General features: G+C 38.0%; 2 protein-coding genes and 2 pseudogenes across 2 annotated transcripts; 2 read left to right on the top strand and 2 right to left on the bottom strand.

The window, feature by feature from the left end:
* Nucleotides 1–744: 744 nt before the first annotated feature.
* Nucleotides 745–1,116, top strand: LOC149242593 (putative pentatricopeptide repeat-containing protein At3g13770, mitochondrial pseudogene; annotated as a pseudogene).
* Nucleotides 1,117–8,289: 7,173 nt separating this feature from the next.
* LOC149242592 (putative pentatricopeptide repeat-containing protein At3g13770, mitochondrial pseudogene) lies at nt 8,290–9,648 on the bottom strand (annotated as a pseudogene).
* A 93-nt stretch (nt 9,649–9,741) lies between these two features.
* Nucleotides 9,742–10,395, bottom strand: LOC149242591 (putative pentatricopeptide repeat-containing protein At3g13770, mitochondrial). Its single transcript, XM_089370890.1, has one exon. The coding sequence runs from the start codon at nt 10,393–10,395 to the stop codon at nt 9,742–9,744; it is 654 nt and encodes a 217-aa protein (XP_089227016.1).
* A 1,406-nt stretch (nt 10,396–11,801) lies between these two features.
* On the top strand, nt 11,802–15,252 carry LOC149242590 (uncharacterized). Its single transcript, XM_089367701.1, has 2 exons — nt 11,802–14,165; nt 14,481–15,252. Exon 1 carries the CDS (start codon nt 11,964–11,966, stop codon nt 13,494–13,496), a length of 1,533 nt encoding a protein of 510 aa, XP_089223827.1. The 5' UTR covers nt 11,802–11,963; the 3' UTR covers nt 13,497–14,165; nt 14,481–15,252.
* The last annotated feature ends 2,247 nt before the right edge of the window (nt 15,253–17,499 follow it).

Below are 17,499 nucleotides of genomic sequence, written 5' to 3'. Positions count from 1 at the left end.
CCGTCAATACCAACTCAAAATGCCAATGAAAGTCACTCGGCAAAAATGGATTCTGTGAAGCAAGTAGAGATATTAAAACATTCTGTGAGCAAGGAAAATTGAATGAGGCAATGGGTTTTTTACATGTCATGGATCAACAGGGAATTAAGCTAGACCTCGCTGTTTATAATTCTCTATTGCAGACGTGTATTGACATGAAAGCAGTAGTCGAGGGCAGGCTAGTTCATGAATATATGATCAAAGATGGGTTTAAACCAGATATAAATTTGAAAACCAAACTTATTATCTTGTATGCTAAATGTGGCAGTCTTGTTTATGCACGCCAAGTGTTTGACGAAATGTTTGAAAGAAACGTGGTCACATGGACTGCCATGATTGCAGGATATGCTCAACATGGGTATGCTGAAGAAGCCCTATTTTTGTTTTCCAATATGCTAAGGGTTGGAATTAAGGCTAATCAGTATACTTTTGCAAGTGTTCTGCAGGCATGCACTCGAAATGCGGAAGTATAGAGGATGCACACCGAGTGTTTGACAAAATGTTTCAACGAGACGTGGTTTCATGGAATGCAATGGTTGCAGGTTATGTTGTGCAAGGGGATGCTGACAAAGCCTGGAGACTCTTCTCTCTAATGCAACAGGCAGGAATGAAGCCTGATCAATTTACTTTCGGCAGCATACTACGAGCGTGTAGCAGCCTAGCAGTCTTGGAAAAGGTAGTCAGGTTCATGCTTGCGTTATCAGGATGGGTTTTCAATCATATTCTGTTGTGGGAGGGGCACTTGTTGATATGTATGCCAAGTGTGGCAACATGGACAATGCACGTGTTATATTTGAATTGATGTCCCCAAAAGATGTGATCGCTTGCACGGCGATGATTACTGGTTATGCTCAACAACACGGTCATGATGAAGAGGCATTATCAATCTATTATGAAACGTGGCGTGCTGGTATTAAACCAGACCATGTTATGTTTTCTAGCGTTCTCAGTGCATGTGCTGGCCTTGCAGCCCTGGAGCAGGGCAGACAAATCCATGCTCACATTTTTAAAGTTGAATCTGAGTCGTATATTGTTTTGGGGAACAAAGAAAAACATATAAAACGTAGAATAACATAATTATTACCTTTGTAGAACCTTCTTTAGTTCATATGGAATATGACAAAATGATGTAGGAAAGATTATTATGAGGGTTTCTACAAGGTAAAAGAGATCAGACTAATGTAGAAAAATGACAAAATGTTACTAATTCGGGGCCCATCATTCCCCATACTTAATTTAGTGCATGTCCTCATGCAATTTGACAAAATTGCAAATTTTTTTGTATACTTCCTGATTTAGAGTATGGTTTCAGATGGTTAGATGACAATGTCCATGTTGTTTTGGGTGCCCTTATTTTTCAAGGCAACAAACCATCTAGGCTTCCTCACTAGTATATTTTCGTTCATAATTTTGATCTTTAAGTGTAGTTCCCTCCTATATTTCTTGAGTTTGGAATTTTTATGCTACTAGTGATACATCCTTTTCAGAATCTTGTGGTTTTTCTCTTTGAGCATTTCATTCTCTCTTTTGATATGTCTCTCTAAAACTTCCAGTTCTGTTACCTCTTATTTTGATGCTTTGATGATATCCTTTTCCATAGGAATGTCTAAAGGAAAGTCACACTACTCAAAATAATGTTCAGGAATATGAGAATAATCTTGTACCTTTTCATTATGTGCCTCTTGTTCCATGGAATTGATTTATTCATAGACCTATTGTTGAATTTATTTTCATCCTAGCTTTGTTGGTGACAATCAAGGCTTTCTTGCTTCTAAGTTTTCCAATATTTTAGGTGAAACAAGGTTATTTTCATTACCCTGTTTTTTCATGCTTCTTGTTACCCTTATGTATTTATTTTTATTTTATTTTTTAAATATTTTAATCCCATAAACAACCTGGACATTGTCATGGTCAAAGGCCAATGAGGTTTAAACCTTATCATTGCGTTTTGTTGTTGTTGGATTTTTTATTCTTTGCCTCTAGTCAGAGATCTCGTTGGATTTTCATGACTTCATCAAGTTGATTTTGCCTTCATGAAATAGTATATGATAGCGTAGTATATTGTTATGTTATTTTGAACATGCCCTCTTCATGATTTGTTGATGTTCACTGAACGATGTTCTGTCCTTTTATGCTTGTGATAAAGTGTTAACTGTCCTATTGCCCAAATCAACGTTGGTTGTTATCTTTTAGTTGTGTGTTCGGTGAAAGTGTTTATTTTGATCTTGTGTGCTCGTGTATATATGCGTGTTGATGTTCCTGGTCACATATAGTTTATGGTCTGCTAGGATAATGATGGTGTTGATTAGTTTTCAAAATTTTAACGTGGATGCTCTTTTTTTTCAAGTTGTTCTACAGTTCTGCTTCCAACTAGGATTGTCCATGCATTGAACCTCAATGTGGAAGACATAAATTCTCAGCCAAGCACATAATGTGGTCTTTTTCCAAGCATGCAATTCTCATCCAAGCACACAATGTGGTCTTTTTCCAAGAACACAATGTTTATCTATACAAATATTTTTTGTTGTAAAATGCATTAGGGAAGTGATGGTCATGGTTGAAGATTTGTATTTTATCTAGTCCATGGTTTTCCAACTTCCAATTGTACAACAAGTGATAAAGCTGTGATAGATTAATTTACCTTTTGTATAAGCATCATTACATGAAATGATGCTCTAGAAGCACGAGGGAAGTATTATTCAATACTGTGGCAGTTTCCATAGTCTTGAGGAAACAGTTCTAGCATTTTGTAATAAATTGAATATAATGAAATCCATTGCAGTGAATTTCTTGCTAGCAATTTGTTATATTCCAAACTTTTGATGTTCAACTCCACTCCATTTTTGGTATCTTCCTTTTTATGTCAGTGAAGCAAATCCGTTGCAATCACTGTACTTATCATTCCAATGGTAACCCTTTTAAATTATTAATTAACCAACTTAAGCTAATAAGGAAGATCCTTGCAAGTGTCCACTCTATTCCATCTATGTTCCTTGAACATGCCAATGAAAACACTAATTCATTCTTTGAAATCTGCTCCCCTCACCATATTTCCGTTGTTGATCAAATGGCTCTGCGATGCATATAGTAATGATAGTATTCCTATACCCACCTACCCCTGATAGTTGAAATGGTTTGGGCATTTTCTAGGAGCTACAAAATCCCATGTTACATTACACTTTATAAATGTTCCAAGAATTTTTGTCCTTGCTCATTTCCCTTAACAAAATTTATAAAATTTGACAGCATTTAAAAATATCGATGGGGTTCAATTATTTGAAACAGAGTTTTAGGTTCTAGAATTCCACGGAAGGTATATTTAATGAGTTTTTTCCATCTTTTTTTATATTCTGCCATAAGAGAACCCCTTTTTTAGCATATCCACTAGCCACTACACATTTCTACCATTAAAAGGATTAAAGCTCATCTTTTGAGGATTACTAATGCTCAGTAAAAATGATCTCAGCATAAGCTCATTTGGTACGAGAAGGAAGCTCATTTGTTGTCATTCTTGCTATTGTCTTTGCTTTATGGTTCTTGTTATCAATCCTAAATCAACTTTTTGTTTTCTTCTATTGTTCATGGGAATATCTGGAATTCTATTATATTTAGTTTGGTTTAGATTGGGAAAACAATTGCATCAAATTATATTTATTTTTAAAGGCAGGAAAGATGGGTATATGGAGTAGACATAAAATGTTCATGCTATGTTTACTGTGACTTTCACATATACCAATCAAACTACCCTGTGATTCCAATTCTACACGGCTTGAACTTGGTAAGCAGGCATTACCGTAAGATTTCAATTATTTCTTTTATTGGAGAATTGTTGCAGAGAAGAGAACCCCTTTTTTAGCATATCCACTGGCCACTACACATTTCTGCCATTAAAAGGATTCAAGCTCATCTTTTGAGGATTACTAACGCTCAGTAAAAATGATCTCAGCATAAGCTCATTTAGTATGAGAAGGAAGCTCATTTGTTGTCATTCTTGCTATTTTCTTTGCTTTAAGGTTCTTGTTATCAATCCTAAACCAACTTTTTGTTTTCTTCTATTGTTCATGGGAATATCTGGAATTCTATTATATTCAGTTTGTTTTAGATTGGGAAAACAATTGCATCAAATTATATTTCTTTTTAAAGGCAGGAAAGATGGGTATATGGAGTAGACATAAAATGTTCATGCTATATTTACTGTGACTTTCACATATACCAATCAAACTACCCCATGATTCCAGTTCTACACAGCTTGAACTTGGTAAGCAAGCATTACCGTAAGATTTCAATTATTTCTTTTATTGGAGAATTTTTGCAGAGAAGAGAACCCCTTTTTTAGCATATCCACTGGCCACTACACATTTCTGCCATTAAAAGGATTCAAGTTCATCTTTTGAGAATTACTAATGCTCAGTAAAAATGATCTCAACGTAAGCTCATTTGGTACGAGAAGGAAGCTCATTTGTTGTCATTCTTGCTATTGTCTTTGCTATATGGTTCTTGTTATCAATCCTAAATCAACTTTTTGTTTTCTTCTATTGTTCACGGGAATATCTGGAATTCTATTATATTCAGTTTGTTTTAGATTGGGAAAACAATTGCATCAAATTATATTTCTTTTTAAAGGCAGGAAAGATGGGTATATGGAGTAGACATAAAATGTTCATGCCATATTTACTGTGACTTTCACATATACCAATCAAACTATTTGACAATTTCCATAACTATATGTGTGAATGCCAAGGCTTTGTTTATCATAGTGTTGCCTTTGACTTATCTCCTGCAAGAAGCTAATTGCAGTGAATTGCATCGGTGGATCATAGGAGCTTGTTTACATGCTCTTTGTACATGAAGTCCCTGAGGGTATATCAACATCCACCGTTCAGGTACTCCTTGCAACATGATTGATGTTGAAAAACAATAAATCCTGTGTGGTGAGCTTTTGATGGCAAGTAACTTCAATCATTTTACTGTTACAATTGGGAACACCTATGGCACAAATTAGAGTTGAAGTGATTGCATGGAGTAGTATGAAATAGGTATTTGGGCTTGAATTTGATTAGGACAATTATTGTGCAGCACACCTGTATAATGACTAGGAGATTGAGGGTGTGATTAAAGGGGGGAACTATGGAAGGAGTTTTGTGGCCATGTCTAGTATGCGTATCAATTATGTGAGGATGCTCTGCAATTCAGCAATTTGCATAGTTTTACATTTCATTATTGATAGAAGAGAGCAACTAGTGGTAGACACCCAGTATTCAAGGATCATCCCACATGTCAAATGACTGGCAAGTGATATATGACAAACAAAGATGGTAAAGGCTAGTGTTTGCTGGGGCTGATGACAATTCAACTTGGCATTATATTTTAAAATCCAATTTTGAATGGATTGATGGACGAAGATATTAATTAAACTCACTAGTTAGTGGGTTTGGTTTAGATATTGTCAGTGTTCCATGGGGATGTGCCCCCTAGTGTGTTTCCCATACTTCAGGGGCTATATGTTCCACTTTTGGGGAAGCTCAGGGAAATGATTCCCAAGTGTGGGGGATGCTTTTGCCGAGCTACACCCCCCCATCCACAGAAAAAAGATAAGGGGAAACACATAGGAAATGATTCCTGACCTGATAAGATAGAACAAAGATAGGGGATTGAGTTTTGAGGAGTTTGTGACCTTGGTAATTAATGGTAATATTAATTATTTCAAGATGTTTGAGAGGTGCCATTCTCATTAGACTTCATATGGAGAAAGTAAAATTTCATATCCCATTCATATTTCAGTGGACTTAACAATTTTCCAGATTTTGGATTGTAGCATTTCCACTCGATTGTACATTGATGAATTTTCATGGGTTGAATTGCTGTTGTTGAGATTTTATCATATGGGGATCCCTATGTTAGGGGCCCCAATGCCCCCCTGTCCCCCATGAATTTCCCTAAAATTTGGGGTTTCCCATATGCCCCCCATGTGTGTTCTCCACTCACGCACTCTACTGCCCTGGAAACTTGGTGGAACATAGGATATTGTGCATACTGTGTGTTCTATTATGACCAATGGTTTTGAAACTTGTAATTTTAGTCAAGAGCAAACAATTATGTTCAATTACAATCCATGATTCTGTCCCTATGCAACAAATGGCTCCTATCTGTTGTTGATTTACCATTTAGTACCCAATTGAACTTTGATGGGAAGTTGATATGAGGTAGTGGGATTGGCAGCAGACACAAGCTGATGGAACAGAATCAATTTAGCTGATGTGTGATTCTTGCAAAAGTTGTGTGCTTTAATGATTGTTAAGGTATGCTGTCAGCCTGCCACTTATCTGGGTAAGACTCCATGAATCCATCCCTATGCAACAAACGATTGCATCCCTTGTTGATTTACCATTAACTGCCCACTTAACTTTGTTGGCAAAGTGGCAAGTTGATCTAAGGTAGTGGGATTGGCAATCAATGCAAGGTTAAGGAGCAGAATCAATTTTGCTTCTGTAATTTTTACAAAACTTGTTTGGTCTAGTGATTGTCAATGTATAGTGGGTAACATTTAGGGTATCTCGGTGTCAAACTTCTACTGAAGATGGAAAGAGAGAGGATTCTGAACTGCAATTTGAATTAGTCTCTATAAAATTTAAATTGTTTTTCAAATTGTTGTTTTTTCCCTTGATGAGAAGTCTGTAACTTGAGGGAATCAAATTTGATACAACATGGTAATAATGTTTGAACTATAAATTTAATTTGAAAAATATATTCAAACTCTGTGCATGGCAGGTGTTGGTGGTAAGGGAAATCTTCTCAGGGTTAATGCAAAAAAGCTCGTACCAGCTCAAAATTCTCTGTCCATGTTGTATCCAGTCTTTAAATTGATATGGATGCTGCTAGTTGGACGATTTATTGGCCTTTAGCTATTCTCCAGTTCATAATTCATTGCTTGAATGATGTAGTATTTTATAAGTCTCTTCTTTACATATGCTGTCAGGTTTAGAAGCTTTGAACTCTTGCCTAGTTAAAAATGATTGCTCTATGAATAGATGCTGCAGGCCTAATTTTGTAGAATGCAAATAAGCCAAATTTAATTGGTGCTATATAGACTAGACAGAAGCCAATCACACAGCACAGTGAATGCAAATTAAAAGTTTTGTCAAGAATGTAAACATAATGAGGATATATGGAGCATAAAAATGGTGGAAGTTGTACACATTTGCTACCAAGGAATGATAAAAAATGTGTTTTCTTCTGTTTTTCAAAATCATTATTCCTGTGATTGTTTCGAAAGTTACTAGTTTATTCCCTTTTACATTAAACTTGTTAATAGAAATATGTAGATCACTTAGAAATGCGATAAATTCCAAGGTAGATATAATCTTTTGGAAATATTATAAACAAATGAGGATTCTGTATTATCGCTGCTTCATTTCTCTGTTAGATTGTTAATGAAATAATCATAACTTTGTTCAATCTAAATTTGATTCTTATTCTTCTGATTGGATTGCACGAATAAGATAAAATCTACAGAAAGGTTATACAGGTTGGTTTATCTATAATTACTCTTTGGATTGCCTCTACTTTCAGTTGATATACAAGAATGTTCACTTCTTACATGTAACTTGGAACATTTATGGCAAGCTTTTATGTATCATACCTGGGTTAAAAACCTCTTGCAAAAAACGAGGAAAATTTTCTAAGCCTTTTCTGTCATGTTAAATAGCAGTTTTCAATTTCTACACATCTTGTTAATACTTGAATTTTGAATATCTTAGCATGGTGAACTTGGTTTGCTTCAACAATACTCTTTCATTTATATGCTTAGTTTGTGTTCCTGTATGGAAGGTGGTTCAAAATTCATCATATGCACTTACTGTTTTAAAGTTTTTTATTTGGTTTAATTTTTTAAATGTTTGACTACCTCACTTGGCACAGTGAAGGACAATAGAAACAAAGAAGATGTTCCTCACATTCTGAAGCTAATTCAGCAGTTAGCCAAGTTCGAACGCCTGACCCTAACTACAATTTCCCTCTGAACAATCTTGGAGATGAATTTGGTGGCAGTGTGACAGTCACCACAGACACGAAGGTTTTTTACAACTCGTACAGGTGTCCCTTGGGGTGTGCTAATAAGCCCGAAAGCAATGGCCAGCTTTTCACTGTGATGGCAAAGAATATATTCCTTCAGCTCTTCCTCTATGTTATGCAGCACAAAGTTTGTGTCTGGTACATACCCTATTTCCTTCATCTGACTAGTCAAGTTATCTATCATTGTATAAATCCCCTCAGATTGAGGGTGTGATCTATCCGCAGCACAAAGTTTGTGTCTGGTACATACCCTATTTCCTTCATCTGACTAGTCAAGTTATCTATCATTGCATAAATCCCCTCAGATTGAGGGTGTGATCTATCCCCCGCGACAAAAGTATATACACTCTTCTTGATTTCAATCCAACTGTAGCCAGTTTCTTTCTTTATTCCTCTGTCCCTCATCATTTTTCTAACCTTTACTGCATCTGCCCACCTGCCAGATGCCGCATAGATGTTTGCTAACATCACATAATTACCAGAGTTTTGGGGGTCTAGCTCAAACAGGTGTTCAACTGCTAATTTGCCTAGCTCAACATTGCCATGGATTCTGCAGGCACCAAGCAAGGCACCCCAAATTGAAGCATTGGGCTCAAAAGGCACTTTCTCTTTGATTAATTTATGTGCATCATCTAGGCTCCCAGCTCGTCCAAGAAGGTCAACCAAACAGACATAGTGCTCTGCTCTTGGAGTAATATGGTGATCTTGAATCATGGAATTAAAATATTGCCATGCTTCATCCACTAAGCCTGCATGGCTGCAGGCAGACAGAACAGCCAAAAAGGTAACATCGTTAGGCTTTATGCCCACCTTTCCATGACCATGCTTGCCATATCCTGTAATCATGGTAGTCCATGAAACCACATTTCTTTCATGCATTGTGTCAAAGAGATGCCGTGCATCTTCTATCCTCCCGGATTTTGCATACATATCAACAAGAGCGTTCCCCAAAACAATATACGACTCAGATTCAACTTTAAAAATGTGAGCATGGATTTGCCTGCCCTGCTCCAGGGCTGCAAGGCCAGCACATGCACTGAGAACACTAGAAAACATAACATGGTCTGGTTTTATACCAGCACGCCACGTTTCATAATAGATTGATAATGCCTCTTCATCATGACCGTGTTGTTGAGCATAACCAGTAATCATAGCCGTGCAAGCGATCACATCTTTTGGGGACATCAATTCAAATATAACACGTGCATCGTCCATAGTGCCACACTTGGCATACATATCAACAAGTGCCCCTCCCACAACAGAATATGATTGAAAACCCATCCTGATAACGCAAGCATGAACCTGGCTACCCTTTTCCAAGGCTGCTGAGCTGCTACACGCTCGTAGTATGCTGCCGAAAGTAAATTGATCAGGCTTCATTCCTGCCTGCTGCATTAGACAGAAGAGTCTCCAGGCTTTGTCAGCATCCCCTTGCACAACATAACCTGCAACCATTGCATTCCATGAAACCACGTCTCGTTGAAACATTTTGTCAAACACTCGGCGTGCATCCTCTATACTTCCGCATTTCGAGTGCATATCAACAAGAGCACTTTCCACAAATAAATACGACCGAAATCTTGTCTTAAGGATGCTACTGTGTATCTGTTTTCCCTGTTCCAGAGCCCATGATCACGCACAAGCCCGCAGAACACTTGCAAAAGTATACTGATTAGCCTTAATTCCAACCCTTAGCATATTGGAAAACAACAATAGGGCTTCTTCAGCATACCCATGTTGAGCATATCCTGCAATCATGGCAGTCCATGTGACCACGTTTCTTTCAAACATTTCGTCAAACACTTGGCGTGCATAAACAAGACTACCACATTTAGCATACAAGATAATAAGTTTGGTTTTCAAATTTGTATCTGGTTTAAACCCATCTTTGATCATATATTCATGAACTAGCCTGCCCTCTGCTACTGCTTTCATGTCAATACACGTCTGCAATAGAGAATTATAAACAGCGAGGTCTAGCTTAATTCCCTGTTGATCCATAACATGTAAAAAACCCATTGCCTCGTTCAATTTTCCTTGCTCACAGAATGTTTTAATATCTCTGCTCGCTTCACAGAATCCATTTTTGCCGAGTGATCTTTCATTGGCATTTTGAGTTGGCATTGACGATGGCGTGACTTCATTGCCCAGAGTAAAAGCAACAGTCGTAAATAACAAGTTACTCTGATAATGGAGACAATGCAGGATATTACGGCTATAGCAAAGTCTGTGTTTTTTGTAATATCTCCATCCTTGTGCCAGTAATGGTATGAAATTCCTTGCCATGCCATTGGCTAATAGTTTAGCTTCACTTCATGTACAAACAGAGATTTGCGTCCTTCAAATGTTGTGAGGTGATCACTGATGGCACATCTTTCCCTTACAAAAGTTGAACATGATACGCTTTGCAGTATTATGGACTGTCAGAAACTCACTCTAGAAGCCTGTACTCATGTAGCCCAAAATGAACGCCTGGCCTTGAAGATGGTTGAGCAAGTTTTATTTTCTGAGAAGAGTCGAATGCAAATAAGTGAAATGGGAATTGGTTTGGGGTAAATTCGAATTGCCATAGCCTCGCTCAGAATTCTGTCAGACGAATTAATGTTCCACGGTGGTGGACAGAACGGTGGCGGAACTCGCGAAAGTGGATGATGGCGGAGGAATTGCCGGTGTCCGGAGCCGGACGTTTTTCCAGACGGTGAGGGAAACCATGATGGCGGAGGAATTGCCGGTGGCCGGAGCCGGACGTTTTTCCAAACAGTGACGGAAACCAGGCAATTCCTCCACCTTGTTAGACTACTTCGTTCTGTGGGGCGAGCTACCTTCTTGTATTCTCCCTTGTCTCTGGTCCGGAGAGCGGCGACGGTGCAGAAAGCAGTTTCAGAAACCCTGGCCATCGCTATGAATATAACCCTTCATTTTAATTGGCTTTGTATGCCTTTTGATCACTCCTCTAAACCCCATGTCTCCCCTCTAAACTTCACGTCTCCCCAAAACGGGAGGGGAACTCTTTCTCAACATTCATTTGTTTCCTATTAATGACATCCCTCTTATGTGGAAATACTAAACATTTGCTCAATAACATTGTTTCACTAAATAAACTTGTTATTTTTTCAGTTTTTGGTATGAAATTTAACCAATTTTTAGTATTTCATAAATTTTTTAAATTTATTACAAAAATAAGTAATTACTACACACCCAACTTCAAAACATGATTAATACAAAAACAAAAATAAGACTGGCTCATAATCTAACTTCTTCTTATATATATAAAGCTTCGAACAAACACTCATCCTACAATACTCTAAGAAAATGGATTTCTAAACCCATCCTCTTATAGCCTTAATTTCCAACTTAAAAAATGAAAGTTACATAAATCATTTAACTAAGAAAGGTATTTTGGAAAACCTAATCGTCATGGAAATAACTTTGAAGAAAAAAAAAAAATTTCTTTCATAGATTTCCAGTTCTTTAAGTTCACCGACCTTCGCCATGCCATTAAAGTGACATTTAGATACTGTCTACTCCAAATCTTCATCAGCTACCACGTTAATACAAATTTTATCAGTTACCGGGTTAATTCTATGAGCATGCTCAAGAAAACGACCAAGAAATCTCAACGCACATGCCAACGCACATGCCAATCTAGATCAAAGAGATTTGTGCTGCAGGCTTGCTTTTAACTCTCTGACTAATTATTTTAATCATCGCTGCAGTGTTAGTATATTTTAATTAAAAACAAAGGCGTTATTCAGAGTGGTGGGAAAGGTCGAGACATTAGGTTGTAGGGTTTTAAGGAGCGGGTTGTACAGCGAACTATTTTTATCTCATTATTACTCCGATTGCCCAACATAATGGTAATGGTGGCGACTGCGAGGAGAACAACTATTCCTCAATGCTTCTTTCATACTTTGAACGCCACTGCAGATATGCGCATTAAAACATTCTGCCAGACCAACCGGCTTCAAGAGGCAGTGGACACCTTCAAGCATCTATTTCTAGCTAAATCTAAATCTATCCCTACTCTCAGCACCTGCAATCTTTTGTTAAGTGGCCTAGTCCGGCAGAAGAGACATGGATTAGCATTGTCTGTTTATAGAATTATGATTGCAGTAGACATTGTTCCAGATCTTATAACTTTGAACATTGTGATCAATTGTCACTGTCAAACAGGTAGGATGGATTATGCATTCAAAGTGTTTGAAGAAATAGAAGCACACGGGTATATTCCAGATGTTATATCCTTCAATACTCTCATCAAAGGGCTTTGCAGGATGGGCAGGATGGAGGATGCTCTCAAAATTTTCAAGCAAATGATGGGCAAGCGGCAGGTTCCTGATCTTTTAATGTATAATACGATAATAGATGGGCTCTGCAAGATGAGAAAAACGCGCGAGGCGTTCGGGTTGTTAGCTGTTATGCTGCAAATGGGCCATGAGCCTAACATAATCACATTTACCATCCTTGTGGATCGTCTATGCAAAGAAGGCAAGCTCCAAGAGGCCAAGAAACTACTGTATCAGATGTTAAAACAAGGGCATAGCCCTGATACTATTGCATTTACTGCACTGATTGATGGTCTTTGCAAAGAAGGCAAGTTGGACGAGAGTATGGAGCTCTTCCACGAAATTTCCAACAAAAATATATATCCTGATGCTGTCATATACACTGTGCTTATTGATGGTTTATGTAAGGTTGGCAAATTGGAGGAGGCTAGAAATCTCTTCTTTGAAATGTCCAACAAAAATGTATGCCCGAATGTTGTCACATACAGTGCACTTATTGATGGCCTTTCTAAGGAGGGGAAATTGGACGAGGCTAGGAAGCTGTTCTATGAAATGCCTAACAGAAACATATGCCCTAATATTGTCACATACAATGTGCTTATTGATGGTTTCTGTAAGGAAGGCAAGTTGGACGAGGCTACGAAGCTGTTCTATGAAATGCTGAGCAAAAACAGTGCTGATGTATTCACATACAATACTCTTATTGATGGTTTCTGTAAAGAAGGGGAATTGGAGGCAGCTAGGAAACTCTTCGATGAAATGTCCAACAATAACATATCCCCTGATGTTATCACCTACAATGCACTTATTGATGGTTTCTGCAAGGAAGGCAAGTTAGATGAGGCTAAAGAGCTCTTCTATGAAATGCCTAACAAAAACATATGCCCAAACGTTATCACATACAGTGTGCTTATTAACGGTCTTTTGAAAGAAAGAAAGTTGGACGAGGCTAGGAAGCTCTTCTTTGAAATGCCCAACAAAAACATATGCCTCAATGTTGTGACATACAATACACTTATTGATGGTTTTTGTAAGGAAGGCAAGTTGGAAGATGCAAAGAAGATGTTGTATGAAATGCCTAACAAAAAACAAATATCTTGATGTTGTCACATACAGTGCACTTATTGACAGTTTCTGCAAGGAAGGCCTAACGAAATTCATATGATGAACATAAAAATGGGTTTTGTAAGGTGGGTAATCTGGAGAAGGCCAGGGAGATCCTTCAAGAGATATCGGACAAAGGGTGCTGGCCTGACTTAGCTATAATACATTGATAGATGGACTCAGTAAATATCATTGCATAGACAAAGCTTAACAGATCTTCTACAAGATTTCAGAGTGATGTCTGAGCCTTGATGATGTTACTTACAGCACATTGATGGATGGACTTTGCAAAATGGGTGATAGTATGGAGGCAATAAAGTTATTTAAGCAGAAAAAAGATAGCAGTTATCTCCCTGATATGGATGCATATACCATCCTCGTGGATGGACTATGCAAAGAAGGCACACCCTAAAAGGCCAATAGTTTATTGCATGAGATTCTAAAAAAGGTTTGACATGACACAATGACATATTCAGCAGCAAGCAACAGCCTGTGTTAAGATATGGCTGAAATGAACTTGGCAAGATTCAGTAGCAGCGAATGAATTGCAATTGATGAAGTACAGGGGCAATTTCGGTATAATACATTAGGCAAGCTATTTGAAATTGGTTTGGTGGCTGAGCTTGATGGTGGGATATGAACAGAACTTCCCTAAGAGGACACCAGGTATCTAATCTAAAAACACATTTGGTTTAGTGTTTAGTTGGCTGCATATCTGTTAAAATGCACCAGGTGATCAATCTAAATGGATTGAGCTTAGCAGCTAGTGTGCTGTAACTTGCGATTGATGAGTTGCCCTAGGTAAATTTCAATAATATTGTTCGCATTAATAATCTGGAATTGGTTTGGTAAAGTGGTTAGTGGCTTGTCAATGACATTGATAGAGTGTACCTTGTGACTTTCAATAGTAGGATGTACTTACATAAAAGTTGAACAACCTGCTTTTATTTCTTGAACTGAAGTTTGTTTCCCACTTTGCAGCTTGCTCTGGCATACATCTTGTTGTTGCGTTTTTGACACTCGAGGCTTTGTGAAATATTGTTGCATTCATTGAATGCCCAGACTCTAGATCTATTGAGTACTTATTCTTCTTCTAGAATACAATGGGCAGCAATGATTGGCATGGCAAATATTTGTGACAGTGGCATGCTTTTATCACACATTCCAAATACTGGAATTTCTCTCTGCTATCCAAATTGTAGTAGCTGAGACAACTATTTTCTCGTGGTTCGTCTGTTTTGACCTTTGTAGCAATCAGCTTGATTTCAAAGCTGTCATGGCTATGTGTTCAGTGAGGATATCAATTTGTGGACCATTCCCTTTTTTTAGCCATAAATTATTTTATTTGCTGCAAAGGGCAGGTGGGTTAATTTTGCCTCTCTAGGTGGTTAGCAACAAGCAATGGGAGCTGGTTTAGTCTATGGGCCCACATCCCAAACAGATGTGATGGCTACTGGAATTCAGGGACCTTTTTCCCCATTTCCACTAGCATCTGCTGTCAAGCAGTACCCCGAAGGAAAGTACGGTCCCTCAAAGACCTGGTCAACCAGAATGTCAGTTATACAGAAGACAGGTGACCGTAACTTTGGCATGACATGTGGATGCCATCATTCTAAGGAGAGGATTACTCTCACAACAATGTTCTTGATCCTCTTGGCCCACCCCTATAACCTGTAAGATTAGCCTTGTTCCTTTCATCCTGTTCTGCTTCAATTTTTTTCATATATAATTGGAAATAGATCAGTCACGCACAGGTTTGCTTTAATTTTGATAATATCTAACTTTTTTAATTGTTTACATTGTTAATGACATCTTATGTTTCTATGCATTTTCTGTGGAGGAAGTGTAATGGTTTTTATTCCTTTTATCCTAATTATGTATTCATATCATAGAGTCTTGATGGCACATTTGAAACTACTTTTGGACTTACTTTTGTAACATGTCTAAGATGTAGAATGTGGAAGTACATGTTTGTTTGTAGCTTGGAATTTGTTCTCATACGTGATGCGTACAATCAATTTTTTTGGATGTTTACTTCCTTGTCACATTTATATTAGATGATCAAACTATGAAAATAACATTTCACTGTTGATTTGGGGTAGCATCGGATGTGCTCTAGCCACGAAATTTGGTGGAGAGGTTAGGGCACATGAGATCTCCAATACCCAGAAAGGGTTTGGGCAGCTTCTAAATAGTCAGAGAGATATTAAAATAATTAATATTTTTAATGGAGTCCTAAGTCTAAACTTAGGGAAATTAAAATATTAATGTGAATTAATATAAAACTATGTTAGAATGGTCCAAAAGACATGGATCAAGCCAGATCTAATCTTAGCCGTTCATTAGGGACTTAATCTCCGCCGTTGATTTGTCAACAAGAAAAGTATAAGAGGACGCTGGAGGGTCACTTGGAGAACACACCAGAGTGATTAGTCATTCTATTATCTAGAGCGGGGTTTGCTAAAAGAGATAGAATCAATGATCAGCAGCGAGAGGCAGTGAATACAGAAGCAGAGAGGCAGAGAGATAGTACCGGGAGGATCAACGTAGAAGCCGAGAGAGGGACACAAAGCCAGCTAGAGACCACGCAAAGCTAGCTAGGGCCCATGCAGAGGCAGCCAGGAGCTGCGCAGTGCCTTAGAGAGCCAGCGTGGGTGACGCAGAGGGCCAAAGGGCTGACACAGTCCCTAGAGGCTGATGTTGGGGTTTCGTGGGGCAGATTGGAGCTGTGAAGCTGCTAGAGTGATTATCCGAGGTTTCAGCCAGAACATCTGTCTCCGACTGAGAGGTACTACTGGTGAGATTATTCTCTGTTGGGTGAGCTAGTTTTGGCAACCAGATTATATTCAAAAACTACATAATAATAAAACCCTCAGATAGCTACATCGGTTTTTCCCGCATTGGGTTTTTCCGGGGACATTGGTCCAAAAACAACGGTGTCACTTGTGTGCTTGTTTCTATTTCCTTCAGTTCATGATCTGTAATGTGTTGAGCATGTACTTGTATTTATTTCCAGTGTTTACATGGTAAATAACTTGTTAATTAACAGAGCAGGTAGGTAGGAATAAATCAGTAAAGTGCATGAAGGGTTTCTAACGTGTCAGACTTAGAAATTCTAACATTCACTGTAAATATGCAGCTATTAATGATTCATATTTCCTTTGATGAGAAAGTGAAACTTAGGTCTTAAATACCGCAAGGAAGCATACTTTTTGAAGATAGTTTCCCTCTAAACAAGTTAACTTAAAAGTATAAAGGTGTTGGGATGTCTATTTAGTATTTACTTGGTCAAATATATGAATGGTTATTTGTCAAAACCTTTACTAACCAAGTTGTGGTCTCAAAGGTTGTCTTGTGATACCTTCTTTTTGTATGTGTCCTCAAGTCGAGGCAAGATTAAGGGCGAAGTTAGTATTATAGTGTTTAATTTGTCTTGGTGACTTGTGACATATGTTGCAGTCAACGTTGGAACGTTTCAAAGTTTCAAAAACAAGTACATTTAGAAACGTCACCCCCCAAAAATGGAAACGTCGGCCAGGCAAGGCAGTGCAAATTCTGGCAGAGTTGCCAGTAGAAAGTTTGAGTAGGCTAGAGGGAGGCCGAATTGTTGTAGAAGGGAGAAAATGTATCCAAATTATTTAGCCAGTATATTTTCCAGCGGATTGCTAGTTGGGCATCCAGATTATTGTACTTAGATTTTTACTGTTGCATAATAAAAATAAACCCTCATCTGCTGACCCGGTTTTCTCTTCGGGTTTTTTTCCCAGGGACGTTAGTTCGAACTAATTGTGTGTATGAATTTCTTAGTACCATTTTATTTTCCGTAGCATATTTTATTTTTTTGGTGATGATTGCAACTGTGAGTTTATCGATATTTTCCATAATAACAAGTAAACTGCAAAACAGGTAGGGGATAAATTTCCAGCAATTACAATCAAGGAATTTTCACATGGGATCATAGCGTGTTTGATCAGATTTGAAGCTCAAAGGCAAGAAGAAG

The sequence above is a fragment of the Pinus tabuliformis genome, chromosome 8 (genome assembly GCF_031772625.1).
Source record: "Pinus tabuliformis cultivar Carrire ecotype Pingquan chromosome 8, CPIR1, whole genome shotgun sequence".
Classification (NCBI taxonomy): Eukaryota; Viridiplantae; Streptophyta; class Pinopsida; order Pinales; family Pinaceae; genus Pinus; species Pinus tabuliformis.
This window is presented reverse-complemented; position numbering and strand designations above follow the sequence as displayed.